The 18823-nt window shown below is 43.4% G+C and overlaps 1 protein-coding gene across 1 annotated transcript in view; it reads right to left on the bottom strand.

Moving 5' to 3' along the window:
- The window catches only part of APLP2 (amyloid beta precursor like protein 2), a 49624-nt gene that overhangs the window by 12731 nt on the left and 18070 nt on the right, over positions 1 to 18823 (bottom strand). Inside the window, exons 2-9 of the mRNA XM_005427889.3 lie at positions 14833 to 15006; positions 13456 to 13585; positions 8626 to 8738; positions 6955 to 7124; positions 5338 to 5555; positions 3567 to 3734; positions 1511 to 1626; positions 840 to 914 (exon numbers count right to left, since the gene is read on the bottom strand). Coding sequence (XP_005427946.3) covers positions 840 to 914; positions 1511 to 1626; positions 3567 to 3734; positions 5338 to 5555; positions 6955 to 7124; positions 8626 to 8738; positions 13456 to 13585; positions 14833 to 15006 — 1164 coding nt within the window. The remainder of the gene's footprint in view (positions 1 to 839; positions 915 to 1510; positions 1627 to 3566; positions 3735 to 5337; positions 5556 to 6954; positions 7125 to 8625; positions 8739 to 13455; positions 13586 to 14832; positions 15007 to 18823) is intronic.

The raw sequence follows: 18823 nt of genomic DNA, 5'->3' as shown, positions 1-18823 counted from the left end.
CAAAAACAGGATTGATCCCTTCAGCCCGAAGCCATTAATTTGAATTTGCAAAAGTTTACAAAGGTTTTGCATAGCAAATTTTCCATCAGCATGCCTTCGGATCAAATCTCTCTGTATTCTTTTAGAAAGGTCATAACCCTCATTTCCAAACCAACCAGAATAGTCCACTAAGTGTTACATTTCAACAGAGATAATGACAAACTTTTGCATTTGCGCATAGTTCCAAATAGTGACTTATATTAAAAATGCAGAGAGTAAACTGTGTTCCAAGATAAAATCCGAAGTGGGCTTAAAAGCTGGAGTCAACCACTTCATTGCATACTGGTCTGAGACAAATTCACAGAGTTGTCACTGCCAGAAGAGCCTTGCCCTAATGATCCCACACTGCAATCTCTCATTAACTTCACAGTCCAACTGAATTCTCCTCATAAGGCACAAGATTAGCATTTTGGCAGCAACTCGGTTTCATCTGCTGTCTAAGCTGTTTTCACTAAGTCTGGCCGAGCAGGAAATGTGTGCCCAGAGAGCCAGAGCTGACTCTGAACCAGGCTCTGAGGCCAGTGTTAGTGCAAAACAGGCCAAAGGTCTGAAATTACAATTTGGCTCCACTGATGCTACGCCTGAGGTGCGAGATCACTTTCTACTAGTGCGTGTAGGAAAGGACTTGGCATAGTATCAGATCACCTCCAGTTTAATGAACAAAGTAAACAATTGAATCAAACCTCCTCTAAAAGGCAGCTGTTGACAGAGCAGGAAGGTTCTTGCATCTCAGTTGTCTTTTAGCTCTGAATATTGCCCTCTCTCTCAGTAACTTTCCCTTAGGATCCTTCCACTCTTACCTGGATCAGAGTCTGCCTTTCTGCCTTGGGGAGATTAACAGCCTGGTGCTCTGCTTCCTCCCACTCCTTTTTCACCTGGACGGGAAAAGGACAGAACACACGAACAAGACATAAATTTACATCTTATCTTTATGAGCTGCTTTGCCTTCACAGGCAGATCCTAGCACAGCCTTGCTGGGTTTTGAAGGCACAAAAGAGCTGTTGTGGGGTTTAAGCCTAGCACTTAATCCCTCTGAGTAACAAGCCAAGTTTCACAGAATCCTGTAAGGGTTTAGGTTGGAAGGGACATCCCAAGATGAGCTGGAAGGCTCATCTTGTTCCCCCCCCGCCATGGGCAGGGACATCTTCTACTAGACTGGATGGCTCCAAGCTCTGTCCAACCTGGCATTAAACACTTCCAGGTATGGGGAATCCACAACCTCTCCAGGCAACCTGTGCCAGGGCTTCAGCACCACCTGAATAAAGAATTTCTTCCCAGCATCAATGTAATTTCCTCTCTCAACACTGGAGAAATAAAAATCTGACTCCCATGGTGCGGTCATACTGAAAGAAACACACAGAAGGCTGGAGACTGGAAAGCAAGTCACTTCACCACCAATTTTTCCAGTAGAATGGGCAGCAGCCGACACACAAACAACCACACAGCACAAAGCCTGAAGGCTGACACTCACCCGGTCCATGCGGTTGTGGTGCCTGACCTCCAGCTGCTCCTTGGCCTTCTGGAAGCGGGCATGCTCATTGTCATCAGCAGGGGTTTCAAAATACACATCCACATCATCAGTTGGCACTGCATGAAGAGGGAAGGGTAAGCACGGTCAGAAAGCTGCAATCCTGGATTGCAGAGTGCAAGGAAAGGACTCTCCATGCCTGCCTAATTAATAGTCTGGCAAGCTGAACCTACTGAACCACCACCTTCCAGAGTCCGTTTTAGAATCTTTACGGTGCCAATTTTCTGTCCAACATCAGCTCAAATGGCAGCGATGACCACAGCTCCCAGTACTGCTTGGCCTGTGCAGTGCTGAGGTGAGCAGCACTCAGTTCCAGAAACACAGTGCCTGGCATGACAGGATAAAGAACTACTTTTCCCTTCCCTTCCACATTGGCCTTGGATGGTTTAAGTGACATTCTGTGCATTAGCTGTTCGTTGACAAGCTGGCTCCAGACATCATTAACGTGATTAGGGAGTGTGACAATATATCTGCACAAAAGCAGTATTTTACACTTCAAACCTACCTTCCCCTACCAGATGCACCATGCAGGACTTACAGGCAATGATATTAGACAAGACAGCAACAGAAGGAGACTCAGTGTGACAAAGTGACTTGTCCAATACACCGGATGGTTTGTAACTTCAAGACATCCAAATTCGACAAGGGGAAAAACAAAGTTTCAGAACTGATAACTTCAAGCATCTACACAATCCACATCAGGGGCTCTGTATTTCTTATACTGCAGTTCAGGAAGTGCTGGAAGTGCTCCTGTGCTATGGTTTTAGGAACTACACATCCCCAGAGCCTTTCTAAAAGATCTATGGCAAACATGATGCACTCTGTTGTTACCCTTCACCTGAGGGAAGGCACAAAGGGACAGTTAAGGCAACCTGTCATCCGTATTAGTCATTTGGGTGGAAAAACCTCCAACATGTCATTAAAGACAGCATGCTTCAGAAAAAAATTACCTGGCACTTCAGCATGAGCACTGAATAAGAGTTCAGCATGCACTGCACCCTTCCCTCTAACTAGGGGGAAATAATGACAACATATATCACAAGCACTACTGTTGCGTGCAAGGGACAATGTCATATCTGTCCCATATTCTGGCCCTGTTCCTGGCATTTCTGAACCAGGCTTGGACACAGAGAACTCTCTTCCCAGCCCCAAATCCTTCTGTAACAGGACGATCTTTTGTACAAAAAGCTCCTGACATCCGCATCTTTTCTTTCACCGCCTCAGTTAGATCAGCCCAATCTAAAGCACTTGCATGAAGCACATTTTGTAAACAGGATTATGGCTGTATAGTCAGGCTGCCAAGCCCCAGATAACACAAAAAGCCTTTCAAAAGCTTTAATGGTAGCTGAAGTGGAAGTGCTGGAGTTCAATAATAAGATTAATAAAGAGGTTAAAATGTTTTTAGTAGTTTTATCATCTGACATAAAAGCCAGTTGAAACTGGTGCCAAAAACCTTAAGCACTTAAAAACACAGGCATTGAGATGTGATTTGAATTTCATACCAAGCTGAAAATAGGAATCTGAATTCTATAATACTGGTCTGATATTTTCCAAAATTAAAGTAGCAGGAAAATGCCTACTACCAAGAGAACAGTAGTCTGCTTTTTAGGACCTACTGTCAAACGTATGCATGGTAACACGACTAGGGAAAGCAAGGGCTTCCTTACATATATTTTGATTAAAAAACCAGTTAGGCAAAAGGTCAGATACAGCCCCTGGTCCCTGTTATAGATCTGGAAGAGGACAGCTGAGCCCTCAGAAAGAGCTGCAAGCCACCAGGGAGCACAGACAGCATATGGTGAGGGGCACTTTCCTGAGGAACAATCACCCTACAGACCTAGGGAAGCAGAGACAGGAGGAGACTGCTGCAAAGGGACAGACACCAGAACCATAGGAATAAGCTACAGACGGGTCCTCTATTGCCCAAGGGAAGGAGGAGACACCACACGCCAGACAGACAGTGGCCAGCTGCAAAAGGCCAGTGGGAGGCAGGACTTACTCATCTTTTTACACACAGCCATACAATACTCCTCTGACTCAAAATTGTTCCTGTTGCCTCCGCAGCCTCCATATATAAAGCGAATGCATTTTCTCTTGTTAGGATCGAAGTACCAACGAGGCATCACAGCCCGGCAGGGCCCTGTCATGGCCTCCTGGGAGCAGACAGCTGTGTGGAGATGGGTGAGAACATGAGCTAGTGAGGAGCACAGGCCTAGCCGAGCGATTTACATGATGCAGAGGTGGCTCTACTTCACCCCTTCCTCTGAGGCACTGGCCTCAACACTGCTGCTGCACCAACCCAAGGGCTTCTGCCAGTTTTGGGGGGCTTAACATTCCAGTGCATCCATTACAAGCTGGTCAGGGAGATGCCCACACGTGGTGCTTTGGAGATAGCCAAGCAGTTCACTCTGTCTCTAAATTGAGCTCTCATCTGTGAGAGATTTCTCCAGAGCCAGGGGCTGGGACAACAGGAATCTGTTCTGCTGATGCCACAGAATTATGCCCCAGCTACCCCAGTAGGAGACCCTCCACTCTATAAAACCAGAAGCATGAAAAGCCTTGAGTCAATTAGGGCTGCTTTAGAGCATCAAAGGATGTTCAGTTCACTGCACTCTGCCTGGACAGACACTCTACATCTTACAGGGCAGGTGTAGGAGTAAGTGAAAAAGCAGGCTAAACAAAGGGATTGATCTCCATGCCGGCCTCAGACGCTGAGGTTTTAAGGTTTGAAACATCTATGCACCAAATATTAAAACTCCATGTAGCCGTGGCATGTGGAATACTTCATGGTGAGCCAGCAATAGCAGCTGGGCTGTATTGAGGCAAGAGAGCAGATATAGTGTATAAATCAGCAACTGTTCATAGTACTTCAGGGAAAAAAGACTGCATACCCCCCAAAACAGACACCTCAATCATATTCCTCCAAGCCTCTTACAAAACCTGCAGATCTGCAACAGCCCTGTACACATATGAGCTAAGCCGTGTTTCAGCAAGGAAAACTATCTGCAGCATGCTGGCATTTTACCAAAAAGATGCGAGAACTGCTGGCAATGATTCAGTGATCTGTAGCTAATTGAATTTCTTTCCCTCTCTGCTCCTCCCTCCTCTGCAGACACTTCTACATGCAAAGTGTAAGACATCACATAATGCTAAGGCATCAACACCATGAGCCCTCTGCAAAGGCACCTACCACTCAACAAAAGCTGCCACCAGCACAGTAGATTATACTACTGCAGAAAGTCTATCTTAACATATAATAAAGTTGGGTTAGTTGTGCTGGCTCTCTTTTGTGGAAGAGAAGCGTTTTGCAAAGGCAGCACCAAGGATGTTCCTCACCCTTAAATGACCAGATGGCACATCTGCAGAGTATGGCCCACCACTTTCAGCTTCCTCATTTTAAGCTGGTATAAACCACCAGATTTTAAATTTACAGTGTACCCCAAATGTCCCTTTAAGATTTTCCAAAATTTGCAGATATGGCTTTTCTGACTCATCACTGCACCTTCACAAGGTGCTTGTTCAACATGCCACACACAGGGCTTCCCGCCAGCAGAACTGCTGTTTATCTGGAAACATATGGCCCATGCTCTAGAGAGTTAATTTCAACACTTGAAACAAGCATCATCAGTTTTCCTCTGTTTGCTAACTTATCTGGCAAATAAAACTTCCAAGTGGCACTTATCGACTTGATCAAAACCCCATCACTAACAGAGAGCCAACAGGAATGATCTCAAGGGAGCAGGAGGTCTGTGGACTGGAATGTGTCTTACATTTCATGTCACTGCTCACTTCTTTTTCAGACATAGCCTTGTCACTACTGGGCTCTGTGGGTGTCTCTTCATTGTAGTCATCAACCTTGTAGCTGTCATAGTAGTAATCACGGTCTTCCACCACATCCTCCTCCTCTTCCCCTTCATCATCCTCATCCTCATCTTCCTCCACAGCTGTTCCTGTGAAGTCTTCTACACCTGCCTCTGTAGGGAACTCACTGGAGGGACACAGATAAATTAGGGAGTAAGGTTAAGGCTAATCACTTGGATGTACCTGAATAATGATTCTTTCCATCTGTTCTAGAAACATTGGAAATGGGAAAAATAAGTGTACTAACTATTAATTAGCCCATCACTCACAGCAAGGGGACATCCCTTATTACAGACACTCCTGCTGCTGCAAGCAGAGATTCTCCATGGCTCTGCCTTCATGTGGCCTCTTTCCATTTTTCAGTAAGTGAAAGTCTAACCTTGTTGAGTCAGGCTCCTACTATAGAATCCCAGAATGGTTTGGGTTGGGAAGGACGTTTAAGCCCATCTTGTTCCACCCCCTCCCCTGGGCAGGGACACCTTCCACTATCCCAGGTTGCTCCAAGACCCATCCAACCTGGCCTTGGACATAGTAGTAATCACGGTCTTCCACCACATCCTCCTCCTCTTCCCCTTCATCATCCTCATCCTCATCTTCCTCCACAGCTGTTCCTGTGAAGTCTTCTACACCTGCCTCTGTAGGGAACTCACTGGAGGGACACAGATAAATTAGGGAGTAAGGTTAAGGCTAATCACTTGGATGTACCTGAATAATGATTCTTTCCATCTGTTCTAGAAACATTGGAAATGGGAAAAATAAGTGTACTAACTATTAATTAGCCCATCACTCACGGCAAGGGGACATCCCTTATTACAGACACTCCTGCTGCTGCAAGCAGAGATTCTCCATGGCTCTGCCTTCATGTGGCCTCTTTCCATTTTTCAGTAAGTGAAAGTCTAACCTTGTTGAGTCAGGCTCCTACTATAGAATCCCAGAATGGTTTGGGTTGGGAAGGACGTTTAAGCCCATCTTGTTCCACCCCCTCCCCTGGGCAGGGACACCTTCCACTATCCCAGGTTGCTCCAAGACCCATCCAACCTGGCCTTGGACATTTCCAGGGATCCAGGAGCAGCCACAGCATCTCTAGGCAGCCTGTGCAAGGGCATCACCATCCTCACAGGGAAGAATTACTTTCCAATATCCCATCTAACACTCCCTTCTGGCAGGGTGAACCCATGCCCCCTTGTCTTGCCCCTGCAGGCCCTTGTCCAAAGACCCTCTCCAACTCTCTTGGAGACTGTTTAGGCATTGGAAGGGGCTCTAAGGTCTCCCTGGAGCCTTCTCTTCTCGAGGCTGAATGACCCCAACTCTCTGCAGGTATGAAGGGAGAGAGGGTATTTAGCTCCTCCAGTAAAAGGGGGACTGCAGAGTCATTTGTCCTCTTCAGGCTTAGGACACTTCTTTTGGAAACACAGAAGCACAGAAATTTTCTCAATCCTCACTAGAAGGGAGTTGCTGTGTGAAATATTCCCAAGCAGCAGCTTCATGTGCCAAGCTTTTAATATCTATACCAGTAAGAACTCTACCTCTTGTAGAGGTCATAGTCTTCATCCTCATCCTCTTCCTCTTTGGACAGAGCCTCATCCACAACCTTAGTCTGAGGACAGCACACATATTCTGTTCCATGGAACTGGTCCACTCCGCAGGGCAGCAGCATCCCATAGCTGTGCAGGATCATCCCTTCTGTCAGACAGGCCTGAAAGGGGAGCCCATTCATGTCAGTCCAGCATCATGCTCTTCCTTTGGATAAAGCTCAAGTTTGCCTATCAGAGATCTCAAGAATGGTTTAAGTTTTACAGCAAAAGCAACAGCAACATATGACCTAAATCTGAACATCAAAGGAGAGTGGAAACTTGTAGCATTAAAAAAAAAAACAAAAAAACCCACAAATGTCCCAGATTCAGAAATACCCTGCACTTCCTGCTGCTAACATTTCACACCCTGGCCCCAACAACTGATGGTTTGTCAACATGGCAAAGTTCAGGAAAAAAACCCCAAACATTTTGTGCCAACTCAAGGGAGAAAACTTGAAAGAGCCAGAAAGGGTGTTTTCTTCTCTGGGCTGGCCATTTCAGTAAACTTTATCTATTAAACTTTACATTGTAGCAAGTGAATAATTGCTCAAATGGACTTTGTGTCAAGATTTTTTTTACCAACTGTAAGATTAAAATCAATCAGATAATTCAAGAAAAAGTCAAATGTAAAGTACACTTAGACATTATGTCTATATACTTCTCTTAAGCAAAGGAAATATTTGGCTTAGAGGTGCCCAGAAAAGAATGAAGAAAAGCTTTGAAGAAATGCCCATCAGAACCCTTTTGTGCTTTGCTTTCTTACAACACTGATTTTAAATGTGCCAAGTATTGCTGGAAGAGTTCTCCAACCACATTTAAAGTAAATGATTTTTCAATTTTCTACACATTAACACGTTTACCCTCAATTAAAAGACATTTCCTCTAGTACAGCTTTATTTAGACAGATTTTTGCTCACATGATTTTAAAGAACAAGGAATTTTAAGTGGAGCTTGCTTAACTGGTCTTTGTGTTGCTGTTTCTACAATTGTTGCTTCTACAAAATGGAAAACAAGCACATACTGTAATGATCTTGTTTTTATTATCCCAGCTTCAAACGGGAGTGCGGAGCTTTTACAACAGTTTAGCTAGCCAGACGGAAAAAAAACAAACCCACCCCCCCCAAAACCATGGGCTAGACTTATTCTGAGAATATAATCCATCCCTTATGTAAAACCTCTACTAATCAGTCCCAACAAAACTCAGATTGCTCCCAGGCAAGCCCTCCCAACCAAATCCCCAGCAGAAGGTACATTAAAGCAAAATGTTCAAGAAAAATATGAACTATCCTATGCTCACTGTATCTCCCTGGGAGAAAAAAAATAAAAATAAAGAGGGATGAACCATTGGTTAAAGCAGTATTGCAGAGAGCTGATTTCAATTCCTACCTCTGTGATATGGATAAGCCATTTAGGAGAGTTTTTAATGAAGAATAACTCAATTGCTAGACAGGTTTTTTAAGTCATTTGAGTACTTTTAAATTTTTATTTCCTTGCTGTCAGCCTCAGTTCATTGACTAGAACACAGAACAGCAATACAGAGAGAAACACTGCTATGCTCCAACACTACAAACATCCAAGTGGACAGATCCAGAATAAACACCCCTGTCCCAGTGGCTCCATTACCTCCTTTGCCACAGTGTACCAGTGCTGGTGGCTTTCACACACATCCATGCGCTCCTTGTGGAAGAACCGGCACTTCTCGGGCACCAACAGGACATCACTTACAAACTCACCCACTGAAAAACACAATGGTCACAGTTCACATGCGTCAGCAAATAAAGCCTCCCAGAACTCCCCCAAAGTGCACTCTGTGCATGTGTTAGCAGTTTCAGTTGAACCAGGCAGAAATACCAGTTTAAGTGTAGCCATTTTTGTTCGCCAAGCCGAGTTTCTTGGCCAATGCACCTTTTAATGGGGTCTAGTGCAGGTCAAATGCCAGCGCATCCACTAGAATTACTCATTTTCTGCTTTGAAAATAGGGATTAGGAGGAGAGCAAAGCAGGCTCAGAACTTTAAAAGGAACTTTATTAACAGAATTAAAAGAAAAAATAATAAAAAATCAAAATAAACCTTCAGAACACTTCTCTGCCCCCACAACTTTTCTTTTCCCCACTGACAACATAAAGAAGTAAATTTGGTATTTTCAGTCAGTTTACCACTTTTAAAACAATCTTTCTTTAGTCTACTTAGGGAGAGGAGTCTCTCCTGCCATGCCATGGAGACTTTTCCACAAGAAACAGTTTTCTTGTGGTTTTGATTTTCACAATTAGCCCCTTCCCAGAAATCTGCAATCGTGAAGTCCCTACCACATTTTGGTAGTTTTCCCACAACTACCACCATGGGTCATTTCAGCTTGCTGGGGTGCGATTTTAGGGATGAGCTGTTCTAGTATAGAAACAAAAGTTCTCTTCTTTTATCTCTCGGAACAGAGGTTTTCTTCTTCCATCCCTGGGGCAAGGTTTTTCACCTCTCTCATTTCTCTCTGTTCAAGCTTCTCATTGGATCACAGCTACCTCAACATCTGCTTGCTTCAACACAGGTGCCTCTGCTCATAGTCGTTGTTAGAACGCTACCCAGATTGCCCCAGTGCATTCCATGAGTTACAGGGGAAAAAAAAAAACTCTGGTGTATCAATTATACCTTCACCATAGCCTTACAAGAGAATTTTAGCCCAAGACTAAAGCATCTCCTCATTCTCCTCCCATCTGGGATTTGACTCTTTCTTCACTGACCTTGGTGTCTCTATGTTGTTTCCTTTACATGTCTTCACCCTTTGCTTGTCTCTCACTCAAGAGAGGATTGATGCCTGCAAGTTTCACCTGTGCACTAAAAAGAGTTAATATCTTGTCCGGGCCTGCGGATGGCCACGTGATCTCTGCGGGGCAGCGGCCGCTCTGGCTGCACACCTGGTTTCTGGCCCCTACGTGGTCAATTCCAGCCACGGGGCTGCTTTCTGTACGGGGCTGCAGGGCCGTCTCTGCTCTCAGCCGTGAGATTTTCCGCGGTGCCAGCGGAAGCCAGTGCAGCCCACAGCCGGAGCCAAACGCAGCCGGCCTGGCCCATCAGCTGTGGCTGAACTCAGCATGGCAGAATCTCAGCAGAGCCTCAGGCTGAGCCAGCCAGGCTGCGCAGCAGAACAAGCCTGGCCAGTGCCGCAGCAGAGCAGGGCCCAGCCCGGCCCCACCTGTTCAAAAGCCAGAAAAAAAGAGTTTTTACCAGGGTTGGTTAATTTTTAAATGTAATTTCGCAGAGGCACGTTCAGCTCTCTTAAGTGGTTTGAGGTTTGACAGGGTCCCTATATTCAAAACCAGCCAGCTGATTGGTTCTGTCAGGTCTGAAGGAAGCTGCCATGGTCTTTACAGGGAATCACTTCCATAGGTCATGGATTTTTCTGTAACTACATTAAACCACAACAATGTGCCTTGAGGGTTCGGTATATTCTTAAAGGAGACAAGTCACATCAGCTGTAAAAATTGTTTCTGAGAATCTAAAGAAAAACAGAGCCTCAGAGAGTCCAATGTAAAACAATGAGCATGGGGTGATTCTGCTGACCCCGAAAGCTGAATGCAGAGTTTGCAGTGCAACTGCATAAATAGTTGTTCTTCCATGAAAGGATTGACTGATGAGATTTCACTAAAATCTTTGAGAAGACTGTGTCTGCACCAAGAAGTTTCAAACTACTGAATCACCTATTTTCAAATGAGCTGCATCATACCAAAGGTCCTTCATGCTGTCTGCTGCTGTAAATAACAGCCTGGAAATTTTTATATGCTGAGAGCGTTATCTATGTTTTCAGTATTTGAGCAAGTCTTGTTTGGTTTTCGTTTTTTTTTCCAGATGGTTTAATTCAAGATCAACCGCAGCACATTCACTGCCCTAACCAAACACAGAGAGCTGGAAAATAAAAACTATACAGCCTAAATATCAGAGTACAACCAGAGTCAGCAAATACACTGCATTCCAGTATCTGGATAACCTCAACCTCACTAGCATGAGGAAGCTTTGGTACAATCCTTGTACCAAACCCAGACTTTTGCTTTTGGGGAAGATGGGAGAGAGAGAATCTCTCTGCTGTACAGACTCTACTTTTTGGTCTTAAAAGCTATTTAGCCTAAATTTCTATCATCATTCAGCCTGGTACCAATACATATGAATTACGGATCAGAAGCAAATGAGCATCACGTCCAGTTCTTACCCAAGAAGTCCCAGCAAACACTGCCACTGGAATCCAAACATGAAATTTTCTCCAAGCTAAGGTTTTTCCTTCTTGCAGATTCAAATGCTGCATTCATTAACTTTAAAATAGAGAGAGAGCTAGATACTCTGAGAAGACCAGGAAAAGATCTTCAGCTCAAGTGTTTTAAAGCAGCATTCCCTGCACACGTGACCAGCAGCATTAGGAGCAGCAGCATTTGTTAAAATTGGAGAAAAGCTTTTAAGTCAAAGACTTTTGCTCACAGGAAAAGACTTTTGGAGAAGACTTTTCCACAAAGCAGAATTCTTTGTCAAACCAATATTTCACACCATCTTTTCAAAATATATTTTAAATATTGTTTGCATGACCAATTTTTTCCCAGCTCCTTACTGTTGATACTAAATGATCATGGATACATCTACAAAGTACAGAGAAGTTAAACAGTTTAGAGTTAGATTACCTGATAATTGAAGACATTGAAATCAAATGACCTTCATCACCCCTTTGCAATTATTTACATTTTAAACTAAAAGAGAGATTGTATTTTCCCCATTTTCTCACCTCAAAACAGGCCAGTTAGATTTTTTTAGTTACTAATCTTTCATCTTACTCTATCAGGAAAAGTTTAAATGCTTCTGGTAAGAAAAGTAAAACTGAGCAAACTTTAAAACCAAGGGACTTTGGTTCTGCGTTCTTCTCTTCACTTTTCAAATACAAAGGAGTTTTCCTTGTTGGGGTAGGGGCAGGGAAGATTAAACAGGGTATGGTGACACAATCCTACCTCAAGGTCCCCTGTATATTAATGCATCAAGGAAAACACAACTAACAAAGGGAAGAAAATCCCACAGTTTGACTATAATCCCAGAGACATGCATCATCCATTTACAAGAACCAATTTGTGGAGTGCTGAAGACAGAGATTTTATAGACATATGGCCTCCAGACTTGCAGCTCAGATCTGAAAACCAATGCTGCCTCACAGGCTGGGGCCTGCAAATCATGAACACTGTGAAATATACTAATGAAAAACCTGAATAGTTTAATGCTAATCAAATTTTAGGGCAGTGTCAGTAAAATCAGCTTATTTTGTAGCTGGAGAATAGCCTTGGGGAAGGATTATTTCTAAAAGAGATGACTCCTTATAAATCCAGGGATCTTGATTTCATCCTTATTTCCATCAGAAGTTCTCCTTATGATCAAGAGATGATCATAAGGAGATCCTCATGATCCAGCCGGGCTTGGTTGTTTCCCAAACCTGAATTTCCACATCTATAAAGAGAAGCACCTTTCTCCCAGGATGTGTCCACAATAAATTTTATGTTTAATGAAGTGCTTTATGATTGTCTCATGGAAGGCATTACATAAAGGACAAAGCACACACATGGTTCTGCTGCTTTGCTGGTATTATCCCATGTCAAATCACATGGTAACCTGAAATACGGACACAAATTACGAAAACTGGTTCCTACTCAATGCTCCCAGCAATCAGTTGGGAGCATTCAGTAGGAGGTCTCTCCCAAGACCTCTTACAAGTCTTTTCCAGTGGATAACTGAAAAGAAAGCCAGCTAAGACTAAGCTCACTCCTAAGAACACGCAGCACAGTGGGGCAGCGCAGTGTCACCCACAGCCCAGAGGTCAAAAGTCACAAATTAACCAGTTAAAATATGCTGCCTGATTCCAGTGGGTGGGGACATTCTGGAAAGCACCATGAAATCCATCACAGTTTATCTCACATTCTTTCACAGTTCAAAATGGGGAAAGGAGATACAGCTGTAAGAAAAAGAGCCTCTTTGAAACAGTAAAGTTTAAATATAGCCATTGAAATAAAATAAAGATCTCTTGCCAAGACCAAGCAGGAAGCCTGAGTACACAGAGCATTTAAGTCTCCAAGGCAACAAAATATTAAAGCTTCACAAAAATAGGATCAAAGTATTAAATCCCAGTGTTTTTGAGGTACTCAGATACAATAGTCTTCAGGTTTTTATGGCGTTTGCAGACAGAATGGGGATTTGTTTCTCGTGCCAGGCACCATTATTCTACCACAGTTGTTACCAAGCTGTCGACCTGCTCCAGAAAGGCAGAGTTCCATCTTGTGGAAAGAAAAACATGTCAGAAAGAAAAACAGTGAAAGTTGTCTTGTATCAGGTTGTCATTTCTACAAGTCTAACAAACTGAGTTGCTCTCTCTGTAAGAATCCAGGAGGCAACCCCTTGCTTCTCCCACAGGAATGCACAGCACACCCACAAGCACACACTCACCCAGGCACTTGTATGGCACAACGATGTGAGTGTGGTCCTTGCACTGCTTCTTCCCACGCTTGCACCAGCTGTCAATGCTGACGGGCTGGTTGGCTTCTACCACGTTGGTGATCTGAAGGTCTGGGTACATCTGGGGAACAGCACAGACAGAGAGGTTTCTCTCCAGAAAGGACAGAGAATGTGCAGAGCAGGTCCTACCAGAGTAGTAAGGCTGATTCTCTACACAAGAACAACTCCAACTTAGGAACAAGTTGGAGTTTGCATGTGGACACACAACTCTGCTCTGGATCAAGCTCAGGACAGCTAGAGACATAAAAAAAGCTCCAGCTGTCTGTCACACAGGGCTTCAGATACAGATATGCCACTGCCTTGAGGCAGGAGAGAGCCAGGTCAGGGCAAGAGTCCTCACTGGCACTAAGCTGAGAGATCTGGATTGGCACAGCAGTGGAGGAGGAGCATTTGGGTATTTGGGTTTGGAGGAGATGTAGCTGTTTAACTCTTTCTGGAGCAGTACAATACCCCCGGAACAGCAATAACCAACAAATAGGGTTCAGTACCACCTTCAGACTCTCTCATCACTTGTCAAATTATGCACCCACCTCCTCAGGTTTCCTCATGCCTGGTCCATTTATGAGGTATTAATTTGATCCTTACACCCTGGTCAAGTCCTCAAGTCCAGACACTGACTTATATATAGGCTTCTAACACATGAAAAAAATGCAGCCCCAGTTATATCAGCTTTGTAAAACAGTTAAAAGTTCTCCAGTCTAGACACAGTACAGTCTGTTGCTTTCCCATTAAAAAAAATACATTCCTTGTGGTATTTTACATGGCTGTCACCTCAGAGGAGCAATTAAAGACACTGGACAAGACCAATACATCACAGGATATCTGGAACACACTAGAAGATAATTACATCTTTTTCAATAAAGTCTAAAGAGTTTAAAAACACTGACAAAATTTGATTAAAATATTTTTCTAACATTCTGCCTGATCTGAACACGTCACTAAGAACAGCATAGCCATATGCTAACTAAAATAGGTGTCAGGTTCCATTTTATGCAACAGAGAGCAGATACTGGTTAACCAGCTCGGGGGAAGAACACTGGGGTAAAGCCCTGCAAACACATGAAGATACCTCTGACTGACAGACCAAGGACCTTCTGTGGCAGTAGCAGCTGATGTGAGGTAGCTTCTAAATCCTGCTGCAGTGTCCTCCCTGCTCTTCCTGGACAACAACACAGCAGGACAGTGCAGAGAATTGGACTAGGCAAAAGCAAGCGCATCTCCTGCAGGGTTAATTTGCTACTGAGCAGCTAAATTGGAATCCAATTCCTTCACAGCAGTGAAGATTCAGGATTACACAGAAAGTCTCACCTCCTGGCAGTATTGCAGAATCTCCTCCTTTCTTCCAAAGCAGCTCTTGGTCCCAGAAGTGTCAGGTTCCCATTTCCCAGTCTGGATGTTCACATGCATATTTAGCTTCCCACAGAACATGGCAATTTGAGGTTCTGCCACTGCAAACCCTGTCCCAGCATTGGCTGCAAGGGCCTGTGAAGACAAACCAAAACACACCTTGATTGCATTATCTGATCAACAGCTCAAAGAACCAGAAACCCTCTGGCATCTTCTCAGACTGTTCCTGCTTGATCCAGAACATCAGTGGAGTCTTGCAAACTATTTTGTAACAACACTCCTTGAGATGGTGAGTCCATCACGAGTTTCCATGAGCAAAGCATTTGTTTCCCCAAATCTTGTTTTTTATAATTGAAACAACAACTTACCAAAACCAAGAGTAATTCCCCCTAAAAGGCTGCACCCACATGGACTAAAACAGATGTCTGAAAAACCAAATAACTAATACTAATAACTTCTGGCAGAAGGATCTCTGTGAAGTTACACACAAGCTGGTATTACTACCACTAATAAAATAACTGTGTCCCACTGCAATAATCCTGCTCTTTTGATTTTTTGCTCAAACATACAAATAAAGATAATTTCTACTGAATCAGAAAAAACAGCTGTGACAACCAGCTTCTCAAAGCCTTGTATCCCATTCAGTGCACTCTTATGGGGAACTGTTTCACATGTGTAATCTGTGCACTTCCCAGACTGCATCAACAGACACGAACCTTACAGTCCAGGCCCACATTTAGGTCAAACTGCAGACTGATAATGAAAACAAGGTCAGGCCCCTTTTTCTGAAATCCTGCTGGCTGATCGAAAGAGGAAAAGAAGAGTAAATTAAATTGCAGACCTTTTTTTTTCTGAGAAGACCAAGTGGATGCTGGGGAGCTGAACATGCTCTCCCTAAATAACTACTAGCTGTTGTAAAACAGAAAGAAGCATAAGGCAAAAAACCAGATGAACTCTAAAGCTCTTTAAGGTGTTTAGAGGAATGGAATCCATTTCAACTTCTCCCGATAGAAACAGCAATGCACAGTCTGCTGGCCTTAAGCTGCTTTTCCTGGCAGGTAACACAACCCCAGGCTACCAGTCCTGCCTTCATATTTAACTTTTTGTAAACAGAAAAATGTATGAATTACTGTGGGCACTGTTCACTCCCTACAGCCTGCAGATCTCCATCAACTCATATCAATAGCTGTATGCTTAAAAGAAATAAAGGAGTAAAGAGTAGAATTCAACTGGACAACTTCTTTTTGCAGCTCTTAGTTACAGAATATTAGGAAAAAGAATAACTCTTTTTATAACTATCATATTTTTTTCCCCTCCCCTTATCTCTCTGCCTAGAGATAAGACATTTCAACACTCAGAAAGTCAAGGATTGTTTAGTGCTGAACAGAAGATTAGTGCTTGGGGGACAAAACCAATCTGAGGCACAAAAGCATAAATTCAAGTATTAACTGAAGAAAAATGACCCCCCGAGTTTTAAGTACTATTCACCCATGCATCGTTTAAGAGAAACAGTCTTATACTTACTCTGACCCTTCCAACCAACAGATGCTCATGACAGCATGTTTTAGCACAGACCACAAAGTAATAAAATACCAAACTACATGTAAGAGATAGCAGCATTGATGTCCCAGTATCAAAATGCTGCCAAATTCACATATATTTTCAAGTTTACTATGGGTATGTTTGTCGTACTCTCTGTCCTAAAGAAAAAAGAGTCGCGTAGTCCTGTACCTCCAGGTACAGGAGGAACTCTGAGGAATAGACTGAGGTTGGGAATATGGTGCAGTAACTTGGTTCTTGCAGAAATCAAGTCTTTAATAAACATCTTACAAGTGCACACACCAGAACCTGCAACACGTCTTGCACCACCCTCCTCCCTGATGTCTTTTCAGAAGAAAGAAGCAAATGTAGAATGATCCTTCGGAACTCCCTAAACACACAAAATTTTTTTAAGAGGCCATTTTTATCTCTCTCCAAACAAACACCACTTTGGTACCCACAATCATTTTCCAGAGACCACAGGACCTAACGTGCAGGAAACAATCCCCAAAACAATTTTGTTTGATGGCAACATCGCAAGCACATCTAAGTTCCATCCCTGGAAAAAACTGAAAAGAAATGCAAGATCAAGAACCCAGGAAGCATTAACCCTTGTAAGAATACAGGGCATCAAAAGAGAATAAACGTATGTGCTGTGATGGCACTGCTGATGCCTGAAATCTGACTCCTTCAAAGCAAACTTAACAAGTCTGCAGCAATAAAGGAACTTTGTGAACAGGAGAGGTGCAGGATCCATTGAGAGGCAGAAACAGTCCATAAGTAATCCACTCATCACACTTCTTGCACGAGCAAAACTCCTGTTCAAACACATACCAACCTCCTGAACTCATGACCACCCACTATTTACATACTGATTTGAGCCAGTGTTTGTTTTTGCTGCCTCTCCAGCTTGCTCCCTGCAAAGGTATCATTCCTCCTTCTTTGATTGCTCACATAGCTTGCATATCAGTCGAGTGCTGTTGCCATAGCTACCAGAACATGCTAAGCCCCAATTCAGAGCTGACCAAACTACATTAATTACTTGCTTGATTTCATCACTTTTAATCAACTGGCAGAAATCATCTCCTGAATTGCACTCTTGGGCGAGTCAATGAAGATTGAGATACATGAGTTGATTCTTTAACCCCAGGACTTGCAAGGCAAGATTTTTGAGCAATGGGTTTCAATTTTTCCTCCACTGACAATCCACTCCAGGCCTCAATCATGTAAGTTTTTTAATTTAGTACTTTAATCTCATTTTAGCTGTAACGAGAGAATACAGCACCTCCAAGCTACACGGAGGCCGCACCTTTAACACTGACACTTAAATAGGGGAAAAGATCACCTTTTGGAACCAAGTAACTTTCGGATGTTTCCCACAATTGCCTTCAGTGTATGAAAACTGGATGCGGATCCCTCAGGCTACACTCAAACATCACTCTGCAAAAGGAAGGCTGCAAAACATGTAAACAGGCATGGAGCTTGGGATAAAGCCATGTCCTTAGTTAAGCTCTTCAGTACTTCAGAGAATTCACTCATTCCACATTGCAAAGGGATGAACAAACCGACAGCACATTTTATTCTGGGAATTGCCCAGCCATAAATGGAAGCAGCTGCTTCTTTTAGTGCGGGGAAGCAACTATTCAATCCCTTAAATAAGCAGCCTGACAGATCAGGAGAGGCAACACACACATGATAGAAGAAAGTTCACCCAGTTGTATACGTCCTTGCTGAGCATTATTTTAGTAGCTATTATCCTATTAATACATATATGTAACATGAAAGCAAGACAAATGTTACTTGGGAAAAGACTGTTCCATAAGCCATTACTTTCCTCACTGGAAGTTGCATTTATGAGATGTTTCGGGAGAAACTGGGCTCTGCCTTTGGCATAATTCTGTAATCCAGTTTGCTTTCCAAGACCAAAGACATTTTTCATTCCATAAACACATAAATCTCTGGCCAGTTAATGTCAGTTAAATTCCTCACTCTGCCAGCTAGTGCCCAATTTATGGCCCTGAAACACTGGAATTCAAGCCTCTAAATCTTCCTTTTCTCTGATGGAAGTGTCTGCCCGAGTATCCTGGCTTTTATTTACTAGTGGCCTCTTCAGCTTGTGACAATGGTTTGATGTGTGAGCTTACCCACCTGGAGGCCTGGGCTCCAGGTGCTAAAAAGGATCATATCTGCCTTCCTGCAAGTATCCCCCATCCCAAAGGAGGGATACAAGGTTAGAGACTTTAGTAAGATAATTTTACGTCTACCCCTGAAACACAAGCAGGACATTGCAGTTCTGGTTTGTAAAGACAAACATGTAAACGACATCCATATCCCTTGCCTTTTATTGCCAGGATCTGTTAAGCATCATCACAACATGACTTATTTCACATGCTGTCCATACAGCTCCCTGTGG

This window comes from Geospiza fortis, unplaced genomic scaffold (genome assembly GCF_000277835.1).
Source record: "Geospiza fortis unplaced genomic scaffold, GeoFor_1.0 scaffold140, whole genome shotgun sequence".
Lineage (NCBI taxonomy): Eukaryota > Metazoa > Chordata > Aves > Passeriformes > Thraupidae > Geospiza > Geospiza fortis.
Note: the sequence above shows the minus strand (reverse complement) of the source record. Positions and strands in the feature narration are given on the sequence as shown.